Source organism: Acinonyx jubatus, chromosome A2 (assembly GCF_027475565.1).
Source record: "Acinonyx jubatus isolate Ajub_Pintada_27869175 chromosome A2, VMU_Ajub_asm_v1.0, whole genome shotgun sequence".
Taxonomy (NCBI): domain Eukaryota; kingdom Metazoa; phylum Chordata; class Mammalia; order Carnivora; family Felidae; genus Acinonyx; species Acinonyx jubatus.
In genome coordinates this window covers 91,426,425-91,438,934 of record NC_069383.1, presented here as the reverse complement: position 1 = coordinate 91,438,934, position 12,510 = coordinate 91,426,425, and the positions used below count along the sequence as shown (strand labels likewise).

General features: G+C 35.8%; 1 protein-coding gene across 3 annotated transcripts in view; it reads left to right on the top strand.

Moving 5' to 3' along the window:
• PNPLA8 (patatin like phospholipase domain containing 8) overlaps positions 1–12,510 on the top strand; it is a 46,586-nt gene that overhangs the window by 8,475 nt on the left and 25,601 nt on the right. For all 3 annotated transcript variants that reach the window (XM_027071643.2, XM_053218643.1, XM_027071644.2), the window contains exons 3-5: positions 93–242; positions 6,782–6,933; positions 11,127–11,221. In XM_027071643.2, coding sequence (XP_026927444.1) covers positions 93–242; positions 6,782–6,933; positions 11,127–11,221 — 397 coding nt within the window. The remainder of the gene's footprint in view (positions 1–92; positions 243–6,781; positions 6,934–11,126; positions 11,222–12,510) is intronic.

Sequence of the window (12,510 nt, the reverse complement as noted above, 5' to 3'; positions counted from 1 at the left end):
TTCCCTATGGACCTAAGGAACTTCAGTCATTTGTTGATATTACTAGAGCAGTTTCATATTCTACTCATCTATATTTTAACATGTTTTTATAGATTATTGCAAGAGTGAGTATTGATAACAGAACCCGGGCATTAGTCCAAGCATTGAGAAGAACAGCTGACCCAAAGCTCTGCATTAACAGGGTTGAAGAACTGACTTTTCATCTCCTAGAATTTCCTGAGGGAAAAGGAGTGGCTGTCAAGGTAATTCTAATTTATTGAATCTGGTTTTGTCTCAGAATAAGAATACTAATACACTTTCTAAGATGGAGAAAGCAAAGCCTTTCATTTTTTTTTTATTTAAATATTTTTGTGGTTTAAGGGGCGCCTGGGTGGCTCAGTTGGTTGAGCGTCCGACTTTGGCTCAGGTCATGATCTCGCGGTTTGTGGGTTCAAGCCCCGTGTCGGGCTCTGTTCTGACACCTCGGAGCCCGGAGCCTGCTTCGGATTCTGTGTCTCCCTCTCTCTCTGCTCCTCCCCTGCTCATGCTCTCTCTCTCTCCATCAAAAATAAGTAATAAAAAAAAAAAAAATTAAAAAGTAAATATTTTTGTGGTTTTTATCATGCACATGTGTGTTATAGATTAATTGTCCCAATTATTCAGTGATAAATATTACGCTAAATACTCTCTTACTCTGTGACGATGAATTATGCTATTGGTACTGCTATCTGTACTTTGAGATTAAACATTTTAAAATAGAAGCTATAACTCAGTGCATTCATTGAATTGCCTAATAGTTGCCAAATTTTTCTAAAATGCAATGTAGGTGTTTATACCAGATGTCTACTCTTTTAAGACAGGAGATGTAATTCATAAGTAACACCATTGCTAATTTTTATTTCATGATCTTTTTGTATTTGCAGATCTAAAAATTTTAATGATCAATGATAATTGAATTGGTAATTATTTTAATAAAAAGTTAGCTTTTCTCGGCCTCAGTTTTTTCAAATATAAAATAGTGAAGCTAAATTAGACCCATTTAAATAGACTGTTTCCAGAGAAATACTATAAAATATGAGTGATGTGGTTGAGTCTCTTTATATCTGTACTGCTAAGGTTATTTGTATTATCTAATGAACAATTTACAAATACATAATCAATAGATAATGTTAACATTTGATTAGAGATCTGACTTGCCATTCAGAAAATTTTAAGTTAACTAGTTCATATTTATTCCATTTTTTGACAGTTAACTTGCTGAAGAATGATCTAAGTCTTTAAATAAGTTGGCCTTCTGTAGTTGTATAATTCATACTTATGATGTATGTAAGCTAAACTGTAGAATTTCACGGTAATAAAATTGGGGATTGTCTTTCATAGATATTTAATCTCTTACCTAAAAGACAAATCTCCCAAATATAGGTATGCTTTTAAGTCCAATTAACATTTCAGTGATATACTGAAAGCTGAGATCTGAAGTAGAATTGCATACTTTAAAGAACTTTTAAAAAATGTTTTGTTGAAGTATAGTACACATGCAGTTATTGGTATAAAGTTCAGTGACTTTTTCACAAACTAAATGCATCCGTGTAAGTGATGCCCAAGATGAAGAACAGAATTAACCAGCACTTCAGAAACCTGCCTTGTGCCCCTCTTCAGTCACAGTCTCCCCAAATTAGTTTAGATTAGATTAGTTTTGCTTGCTTTTGTACATTATATAAACCACTGTGATTGGTTTTTTTCACTCAGCATGTTGTTAATAGTCATTCACATTGTTAGGGGTAGTTGTAGAACAAGCTTTTTTGTTCCATGGTGTGAATGTATCACAATTTATTTACTTACATACCCCTGATGGATGTTTTCCAGTTTTAGTCCATTATGAATATTCATGCTAATAGAAATTTTGAGGGCTCTTTTATTTTGCATTACTGATCCCAAATCTGAGGACCTTTCAATACCAAGGGGTAGTGTGATATAGGAGTGTATATTCAGATCAATTATGAATGAAAAGCTGGATGGTCTGAAAAAAGTTCTTATCATGTATCATTTGGTATACATAATAAGTATCTCAAAAAGAATGAACTTGATAAATTAAGACATGTTCATACCTACACTTTCATGTGAACTTTCCCAATGAGATAAATAAAAAAGTAACCTTTTATTATTATTTTTTAACATGAAATTTATTGTCAAGTTAGACCTTTTATTATTAAAAAAAAAAGACAGCGTAAACGTTGTAAAAAATAAGGAAAAAAGCACTAACAGTGGCAACAGTGTGAAGCCTGCTTAGGAATCTCTCTCACTCTTTCCTTGTTTCTCCCCCACTCTCTTTCTCTCTCTCTCTCTCTCTCTCTCTCTCTCTCTCTCTCAAAATAAGTAAATTTCAGTCGGTTAAGTGGCCGACTTTGGCTCGGGTCATGATTTTGCGGTCCGTGAGTTCGAGCCCCGCGTCAGGCTCTGTGCTGACAGCTTGGAGCCCGGGACCTGTTTCAGATTCTGTGTCTCCCTCTCTCTCACCCTCCCCCATTCATGCTCTGTCTCTCTCTGTCTCAAAAATAAACAAACGTTAAAAAAAAAAAAAAACCTGCAAAAAAAAAAGTAAATAAACTTAAAAAAAAAGGCATTCCTTAACATTAAAAAAAAAAAAATGACATATTTCTGCTACCCAGAGATTACTGCTGTAAGTGTATTGATGTCACTTTGTATTAATCAGAGGAAGCTGAGTTAAACTTAATAACAAACAATACCAAAACCTAAGTGGTTTAACACAACAGAAACTTACTTGTCCCTTGTGCAACGTTGCCTGGGGGTTTAGGTGACTCTCCAGGACAGTGAACAGGCGGGTGGTGGCTACTTTGATCTTGTTCTCTGTCTCCATATGAGGCCTCCTCCGTGATGACTCTAGCAGGTAAGAGAGTATTTCAGCAGAAAGTGCCACAGGCTTCTTCTACTCAGAACTTACTTATCCTGCTTTAGAAGTACTGCCTTTGTGTGCCGGGAAGGAGGAGCAAACTGGATACTGGGGAGCGTTAGTAAGGCCTACCACAATATTTTTCTAGAAATTGTTCTGTGTATATTTAATATACCAAAATAAAGTCATTGTATATGTACTGTTTTATAGCCTTTTTTAAAATTAAAATTTTTTTTTTCTGTTCATAGTGTACACCTTTCTGTATCAGTAAATTTTCATCTCATCCTATACCCAGGTTGAAAAGGTTCTTTATATAACTGATAGTGTCCAAACGAGGGTCCAGTCTAGACCATACATGCCATTTGGTTATTTCCCCCAGGTCACTTATAGCGCTACTCTTCCTTCCCTCATTTTCAAAACTAATTGAAGAGACCAGGCTGGTTATCTAGTAGAATGGCTCGCTTTCTGGATTTGCCTGGCTTCCTGCTCATTGGTGTTATTTGACGTATTCCTCCTTCCCTTTTATTTCCTGAACGCTGGAATTTACATATAAGGAATTGATTGAGTTAAACAATTTTTTGTTAGAGAACATTGTATGTGATGTCATGTCCCTCATCTTGTATCATATCAGAACATAATTGGTTGAAAAACCATTAGTAATGCTAATGTTGACCCCCGAATCAGAGAGATGACAGTCTGATCTTCTCATTGGACATTTAGGCTGGAACCATGATCCCATCACCCTTTAACCTGCTTGTTCCCAGAACTAGTCAATTCATTAGGGTTGCAGAATGATAAATGTCTAATTCTGTCACTCTTTCTGCATTGTAATTGACATTCTTTTGTAAAAGTAGAGCTTTCCTTTACCAGTTAAAGCTATTTGGTTACTCTCAAAGACCAATTTTACAGGATAAGCAAGAGAAATGCTTAATTTCTTTCTACTTAGTCACCAATTTTCAAAGTAAAGAGATGCTTTCAAAGCTGCCTCATTGGTGACATGAATGTTTTTTGGCATTTTTAAAAAGCTATCCTTATGAACTAGTTTTTCATAAATTGTGTTACTATAAATTTTTTTCTCCCCCTCCATTTTTTTGAATGCTGAATTCATCTCTGCTTTGACTGGTAGGGGCCCTAAGCTCATTCATGTGACCTTTTTTAACTTTTTATAAAAATAGCACGGACAGAAAACTGTATGTAAGCATACAGCTCCATAAATTTTCAAAAATTGAGAACATCCATATAACCCTCACCCAATATAAGAAACAGAATGGTAGCAGCACTCCCAAAAGCCCCTCTGTGCCCCCTTCCAGTCACCGTCTCCAAAAGGATTGACAAGTTTTCCTGAGTTTGAGCACTATCGATTAGTTGCACCTTTTTTCTGCATGTTGTACAAATGGAATGATACGGCATGTGCTTTTTAGGTATTTTTCACTTGACATTATTTGTGAGAACCTTCTATGGTATGGTTGTGAAACACTCTCACTGTGCTGTGTTCTGTGGTATGAATATAGTGCAATGTATTTATCCATATTACTGATGATGGACATTTTTGGATAGTTTTCAGTCTGGGAATGTTTAGGAATAGTGCTTCTGGGACATATCTTTTGGAAAATATAGATCTTTATTCTTTGGTAGTGTATACCCAAGAGGAGTTTCCTGGTCACGAAGTATGCCTCTTTTCATCTTTAGCAGGTACTGCCAAATGGTTTTGCAAAGTGTTTATAGCACTTTATACTTTTGCCAAAATTGTATCAGCTTTCTGGTTGTTCTTTTAGCCATTTTGTTAGATGTTTAGCGATATTAAATTGTGGCTTTGGATTGTGTTTCTCCGATAACTATGAAGTTTAGCACCATTTCCACTGTTTATTGGCCATTTGTATACCTCCTTTGTGAAGTGCCTCTTCCAGCTCTTTCTTGTTTTCCATTGGGTTGACTAGCTTTTCCTTATGATTTGGAGAATTTCTTTATATATTATGGATAGAAGTTTTTATATGTATAGTATATATTAAATATAATATAACATAGCATGTAATGTATATAATAGTAATACAGCTACATATATCTTTTTTGTAAGTGTATTTTCCCACTCTGAGTTACCTTTTAACTCAGCTAGTTTCTCTGTCTTCCATTTATGGCCCTCTATCTGAACCAATCCCAGTTTTTCAGTCTTCTGTTTCTTTCCCCAATGATCAAATGCCTCTAGAGAAGAAAAGCTATAGTTTGTCAGCTCACGTTTTAAAATTTTATTTATTTAAATTCAAGTTAGTTAACATACAACATAGTATTCAGGATAGAACCCAGTGATTCATCACTTATATATAACACCCAGTGTTCAACCCAAGAAATGCCCTCCTTAAAGCCCATCACCCATTTAGCCCATCCCCCTACTCAACTTCCCTCCAGCAACCCCCAGTTTGTTCTCTGCATTTAAGTCTCTTCTGGTTTGCCTCCTGCTCTGTTTTTATCTTATTTTTCCTTCCCTTCCCCTATGTTCATCTGTTGCATTTCTTAAATTCCACATATGAGTGAAATCATATGATATTTGTCTTTTTCTGCCTGACTTATTTCACTTACCATAATACATTGTAGTTTCATCGATGTTGTTGCAAATGGCAAGTTTTAATTCTTTTTTCCTCTCCAAAAACACAAGTAGTATTCCATTGTGTGTGTGTGTGTGTGTGTGTGTGTGTGTGTGTATACCACATCTTATTCATCCATTAGTCAGTGGACATTTGGACACTTGCCATAATTTGGCTATTGTCGATAGCGCTGCTATAAACATTGGGGTGCATGTGCCCCTTTGAATCATGATCTCTTCTCCAGATTCTTAGCCTCCCTTGCCCTCATTGCTTCTGCAGCTTTTAAACAGATTTTTTTTTTTTGTATTTTATTAAACTTTTCTAGTTCTTGGAAAGAAACTGTCCTACCCTAACCAGAAATGGAAATTTACATTCCCATGCTCTACCATTGTTCAGGTTCTTCTAGTGGGGCCTTGAAGCCTGACATTAGCCAGGGCAGAAACACAACCGAAAATAATTTAGAACAATAGTAGTTCAGATTTGACATATCATACAAAAGAAATAAAATGAGTGAAACATTGGGATTCCTTTTTTTTTTTAATTTACTGAAGGTTATGTAGTACTAGTGTAGCTGCTACTCGACTTTGCCCCAGTACCTGGGGTACTGACGAGGTGAGATCTTTCTCTGTACAGAACCTAGTGAATCTTTGCTAAACTCAATGTAGAACCCTACGATCTAGGCTCTTGGCCTCTGGTCAACAGTATGAACATGTGGAATCTTGAAGTCCTAGTTTTGTTTAAATGGATTATTTACATATTATAATGAACTTAAATTTGAATTTATTGTAATGGGATAGAAGTTTCTGCCTTCTACCTTAGTTTGATTTATTAACTGACATTTATTTATATTTCACTATGACTTACCCTTATATCCCATGTACACAAGATGGTTTATGTTTTTCTTTTGATAACAAGTTTAATTTCCAGTAATTACTATGAAGCAGTTTCATCTTCTTTAAGATTTGGAGAAAATATTTTATGTAATTAGAATGTTATTAACCTTTTGCAGTAACAATTAATACTACATAAATTTGTGTTAAGCAAATTATATTTTTTTCTAATTATTAAGCATTGTATTTTTTAAAGAAAGCATTTGGCTCGAGGTTAATTTTTAACCTAGATATTAGAAAAAATATGTCTTGAATATTAATTGACAATAATATGTTAAAAAGTCATTTAAGATTACTGAGAAATTAATAAACACTGGCACTGTGATTATATGTGCTGATCTATGTGTGTTGGTTAAAAATAAATCATACATTTTCACTCTTCATTTGACAAAAGCAATAAAGTATCTTTTCTCTCAATACAGGAAAAAATTATTCCATATTTATTACGATTGAGACAAATTAAGGATGAAACTCTTCAGGCTGCAGTTAGAGAAATTTTGGCCTTAATTGGCTACGTGGATCCAGTGAAAGGAAGAGGAATCCGAATTCTTACAATTGATGGTGGAGGGACAAGGTGAGGCTAGAAAAATGATTTTTCTTTTAAGTTTAATTTTGAGAGAGAGGGAGAGAGAGAATCCCAGGCAGGCTCTGTGCTGACAGTGCGGAGCCCAACACGGGACTTGAACCCACGAACTGTGAGATCATGACCTGAGCTGAAATCAAGAGTCAGATGTTTAACTGACTGAGCTACCCAGGCACCACAGAAAAATGATGTTTTAAATCTGCTGATCCAGTTCAGCCTTAGGAATTTTTTTAACCGATTCTGTGTAATTATAGTAACTACTTTGTTATAAAACCAAATTTTTGAAATAAAACAGTAAATAGTTTTTCTTAACTTGTTACTTACTGTCTAAGAGAATATATACCTGGATTTTCTTTTAGTTTAATTTGATCCAGTATTTATTTCAGTTTGGTCTTTTCAGACCTTTTTGGTAATTTAGCACAATTTACCAACCATGATTCTCTTAAAATCTTGGCAATGTTTTATAATGTCGGCTTTCCTTCATTATATTTATCTTACCCATGTTTACCAGTCAGCTAGTCACTTAATTAAGTGATGGTTAGAAAAGGAGTCTGTATCAGTAACTTCCTGACTCCCTACATCTTCACTTGTAGATGCCAGTTCTGGTGCTACAGGGGCCATCTAAGCATTCTCAGCTCAGGAGGTCATTTCACCATCAAACTCCATTCTTTCTGCTGGCAGTTCATCCATACTTCTTGTTCTTAGTTCCTTACTACTTGTTGGTTAGATTCTTTGATGTTAGCCTTTTGCCCCAAATTTTCTAGCTTGGGTGCTAGTTTCCTGCCATCTCTGCTCTTACCTCTTAAATTCAAAGTACATGCCCTGCGCGTTGTTCTTAGCTTACTTTGCCTCTCTGATTTTGTTCTCTGATAGTCCTGCCTTGCCAGTTACTGTTTTGTATGTCCAAGTACTACCCTGACCTTTTTGTTAAATTCTAAAGTCCTGTGTGGAAGCCAGATTCTTCTAATTTTGACACAATGTGAATGAAGGAGTGGATGATGAGAGAAGAGACTAATAATCTAGGCAGAGGACAATAAAATAATAATTTCAGATGATGGCAGTGGGAAGCAGGAGGAAGGAAAAATATGTAAGAAAACTTTGAAGAAAAAGGGGTTTGGATGTAGTTGAAAGAGGTCAAGGTCACTCTTAAGTGTAGACCCTATGGATGATTGGGACAGAATTGCAGGGAAATGGGAGGAGGTGGTTGCTATTGAGAAAGACAGTTCTGTTTTGCACATGTTGACTATAAGGCTTCACGCAGCAATATAGAAGTGCTAATTTGGCAAGTGAAGGTGGAATTGATTGAGGAGAGAAAAGTCTTAGAAGATCTTTTGGATGTTTCTTACAGAAGTGAAATTCAAGAAAGTGAACGTTAGTCATATGATAAAGTGGTAACGAGTTAGAGAGAATCATTCTAGTGCATAGAATTGGTTCCAAGTAATGAGAAGTAAGGAGAATGGCAGTTGAATGAGTAAGGAATTTCACCGAGGAGCAGTAAGAAGCCAGTCCTCTTTTGCCATTAAGTTTAGAGCATTTGGGAAGGATGGTATCATTTATCGAGTCAGCTAACATATTGAGTGCCTGCCATGTTCTACACGGTGATTTGGATCCTGGGGTCACTCAGTAAGCAAAATCCAAGTCTTCATGGTACTTGCATTCCAGGGGAGGAAAGAGAACAAATAGGGGGGAAAAATGTACTTTTGAGTAGGAATGGGTGTTATGAAGAAAAACAAAGCAAAGTGATAAAGAGTAGCAGTGCTATTTTGTACTGTCAACAGAAGCCAAATTATGGAAAGAGCCCAAATGTCCATCAGCTGATGAATGGACAAAGAAGATGTGGTATAGGGGTGCCTGGGTGGCTGAGTTGGTGGCGAGTCCAACTCTTGGTGTGCTCAGGTCATGATCCCAGGATTGTGGGTTTGAGCCCAGTTCCAGGCTCCACACTGAACATGGAGTCTCCTTAGGATTCTCTTTCTCCCACTGCCCCTATCTGCTGCTCAATGCCCTTTGTCTCTAAAGAAAATTAAAAAAAAAAAAAAAAAAGATATATGTGTGTGTGTGGGTATATGTGTGTATGTATATATATACATATATATATATACATGTGTATATATATGTATATGTCAGTGATGTGGATGGAACTAGAATGTATTATGCTAAGCGAATTAAGTCAGTCAAAGACAAATACCATGTGATTTCACTCGTGGAATTTAAGAAACAAAACAGATGAACATAGGGGAAGAAAAGGAAAAATGGGGAGGCAAACCAGAAGAGACTCTTAAGTACAAAGAACAAACAGGGTTGCTGGAGGGGAGGTGGGTGGGGGGCATCGAGGAGGACACTTGTTGGGATGAGCACTGGGTGTTGTATGTAAGTGATGAATCACTGGATTCTACTCCTGAAACCAATACTACACTGTATGTTAACTAACTTGAATTTAAATAAAATCTTGGAACGAAAAAAAAAAAGAGTAACAGTACTATTTTAAAGAGTGATCATGACTATGACTTCTTTTTTTCCGGTTAAAAAAATTTATCGAGATATTAACTTATATTAGTTTCAGGTGTACAACACAATGATTTGCGGCACACAGGACAGCCCCCACAGCACAGTTGTCCGGCCCCAGGTGTCACTCGTGCTGTCGATGGGACACCTGGGTGTAGGGGAGCGTGAGAAAGCAGCCAGAACGGGAAGTTTATGTTGGAAGGAGGAAGGTGTGAGGGCTTGTGAGGAAAAGAACCCAGATCTTTTATTTCTTTTGTATATGAGAGCCCGGTAGGCTGTTAGGCTGATAGAATCAACCTGGCAGGTATACTTATTTTTAAATTTGTCCTGAAGTAGTTTATAAATAACAGCATTTTAAAATAGTTTTCTTCCTGATTATACAAGTAAACCTGGGAGGAAAAAAAAAGTAAAGAAAAGCAAACAAAAATTGTAGCTCACAATTCTCAGATTATTTTTAATATTTTGATTTTTTCAAATCTTTTTTTCTTGCACAAGTATATATATGTGCATGTTTATTTCTTTTTATATGATAGTGGTGGTCATATTGTTAAATACATTTATCTAGCATTCTCTCTAATTCTTCATGTCCCCTCACTTTGATTTCATAATGTATCTCTTTAATAAGCCATCTTATCTTCTCTTACCTCTCTTTAAATCCACATTATTTCTTAAAATTAAAAAAAATCAGCATCTTTCATTTTCTATTTTATTTTTTAAAATGTTTTTTAAATTTTATTTATTTTTATTTTATTTATTTTTTATTTCTTTAATTTACACCCAAGTTAGTTAGCATATAGTGCAACAGTTATTTCAGGAGTAGATTCCTTAATGCCCCTTACCCATTTAGCCCACCTCCCCTCCCACCGCCCCTCCAGTAACCCTCTGTTTGTTTGGTTTTCTATTTTAATCTTAGAATATTTTCTAGTGATTTCCTGTTAGTTTGACACTCTAAATTTTATTTGGTGGTCCCTGACTAACCACCACGATCCTCTGCCCCACATCTTGTATTGGGTTTAGACCATTTCACTGTGTCTGTATATTTTCCTAGTGTTAAAGAATTGTCCACGTGTTACACACATCCTGAATTGGCCTACACCTTCTAGCCTGTTTCATTTTTCACATTTATCATCACGCATTTTGCTGCCTTGGCAAAGATCGAGAGATGAGCAAAGTCAGCAGGATAAATTATCTTAAATGTAGGGCATTATCTTAAAGTTGTTGAAAGTTTAAAAAAAATAATGAATAAAAGAAAACTTAAAAGTATGACTAGCAAAGTAGAGACAACTAAAATATATATAGAAGCATAGATAACCAACTTGTAGTGGAAGGAGAAGAAACCACCAGTATACGGCGTTCCAAAACTGGTGAATGGAGGTTTTAAGTATTTTCCACAGTTGGCGTGTTAAAAAAGTATATCTTACATTGGCATATCTCTGTAGTCTTATTCAAAGAGATACTAGCGTAAATTTAAAAATGCGTTGCTATGACACAGGTTTTATACCATTATTTAGTACTGGAGTTTTGAAAGTAATCTTAAAAACAGGCAGTTTTTACTGATGCTAATTTATGTTACTAATTTTCGTGTTTGCATCTAAGCTAGAAAAGCAACTTGTAGGCTTGTTTTATTCAATACTTAATTTCCTTGAAACAGGAATTTTTATCTTCCTTTTTGTCTGTAGGGGTGTGGTTGCTCTTCAGACACTGCGAAAATTGGTTGAACTTACTCAGAAGCCAGTTCATCAGCTCTTTGATTACATTTGTGGTGTGAGCACAGGTAATTATTGGCATATGGAAGCCATGCCTCCCAGCAGTATGCATTTAAAATTCTGGTTATTCTCTGAAGTGGTGGGTATTAGTTTTATGTTTTAATGATGGATAATCCTTTGATTGGCTTAATGAACTTTATAAAATGCTTATTGGGAGTAAGGTAACATTCAGAAGTGGTTTTTAATGTGCTTTCCTAATACGTTTTAAATAAGCCTCAGTGACAAATACAAATTACGAATTATTGCTTTATGGTGTAGTCACCTCAAGGAAAGTGATAAAGTGGAAGGAAGGTAGGGACCAAAATTGTACTTGAACCAATGGAGTGTTAAAGATGGATACGATTTTATTTTTTGGGGAGACGTGTCCCTCTGTGAGGAAATTGCTTTTTATAACATTTTTTTGTCTGGTTGTTTAAAACCGGAATTTAAATTGATAAACGTGAGAATGTGTGTTTTTTAAAGCCTGCTTCTTAATATTGCTAGGTACATTTAAAGTTGTAGTTTCATATGTGTATAGAATAAGTTGGCAACTTAGGATATGATTGTTACTGAATAATTTCGTAGTTTTCCTTGAGTCACCATCAGATAAATTTTTGTTTTTTCTGTTGGTTTTTCTGTTTCCTTCCATGAGCTCTGTCACCCATACATCCACCTGTGCCCACCCCATGTATACATTAAGCCCCTCGGGATACACATAACTATTGTTTACCCCTGAGGTAACACTCAAGAACTATTAGGATTGTGGATCCTTGCTGTGTATTTTACTGTTTGACCTGATAATTTCTCACTTCGTGTTAGTTGATCTTCATAGGCTTTTATTTCTATTTCTTTTTTCTCATTCTCTTGAATTAAAACAGTACTAAAGACTACTAGTAACAAAATCAAATGACTTCTCCACATTACGTGTGTCCAGTATGCTGACACATGTATTTGAGCCCACATATTTGAGCTCACATATTTGAGCCCAATATGCTCAAAGGGCATGTTAATTAATGTTCAGTTTTGAAAGCTTAATGAGCAGTTAAAGGAATGATTCAAACACATAAGGAATCGGTGATTCTTATGATGTTCCATGGAATGAACACTAATTCCCCAAGATATTAGGTTACAGAAAGTTGTTGGGTTATAGGAAGTTCTTATAGGTTTCTTTACAGAGGGACTTCAGAGATATTTTAGTATATTAAAAATGCATTGGGGACACCTGGGTGGCTCAGTCGGTTGAGTGTCCAACTCTTGGTTTTGGCTCAGGTCATGATCCCAGGGTTGTGGGATCGAGCTCCTCTGCAGGCTCCGCGTT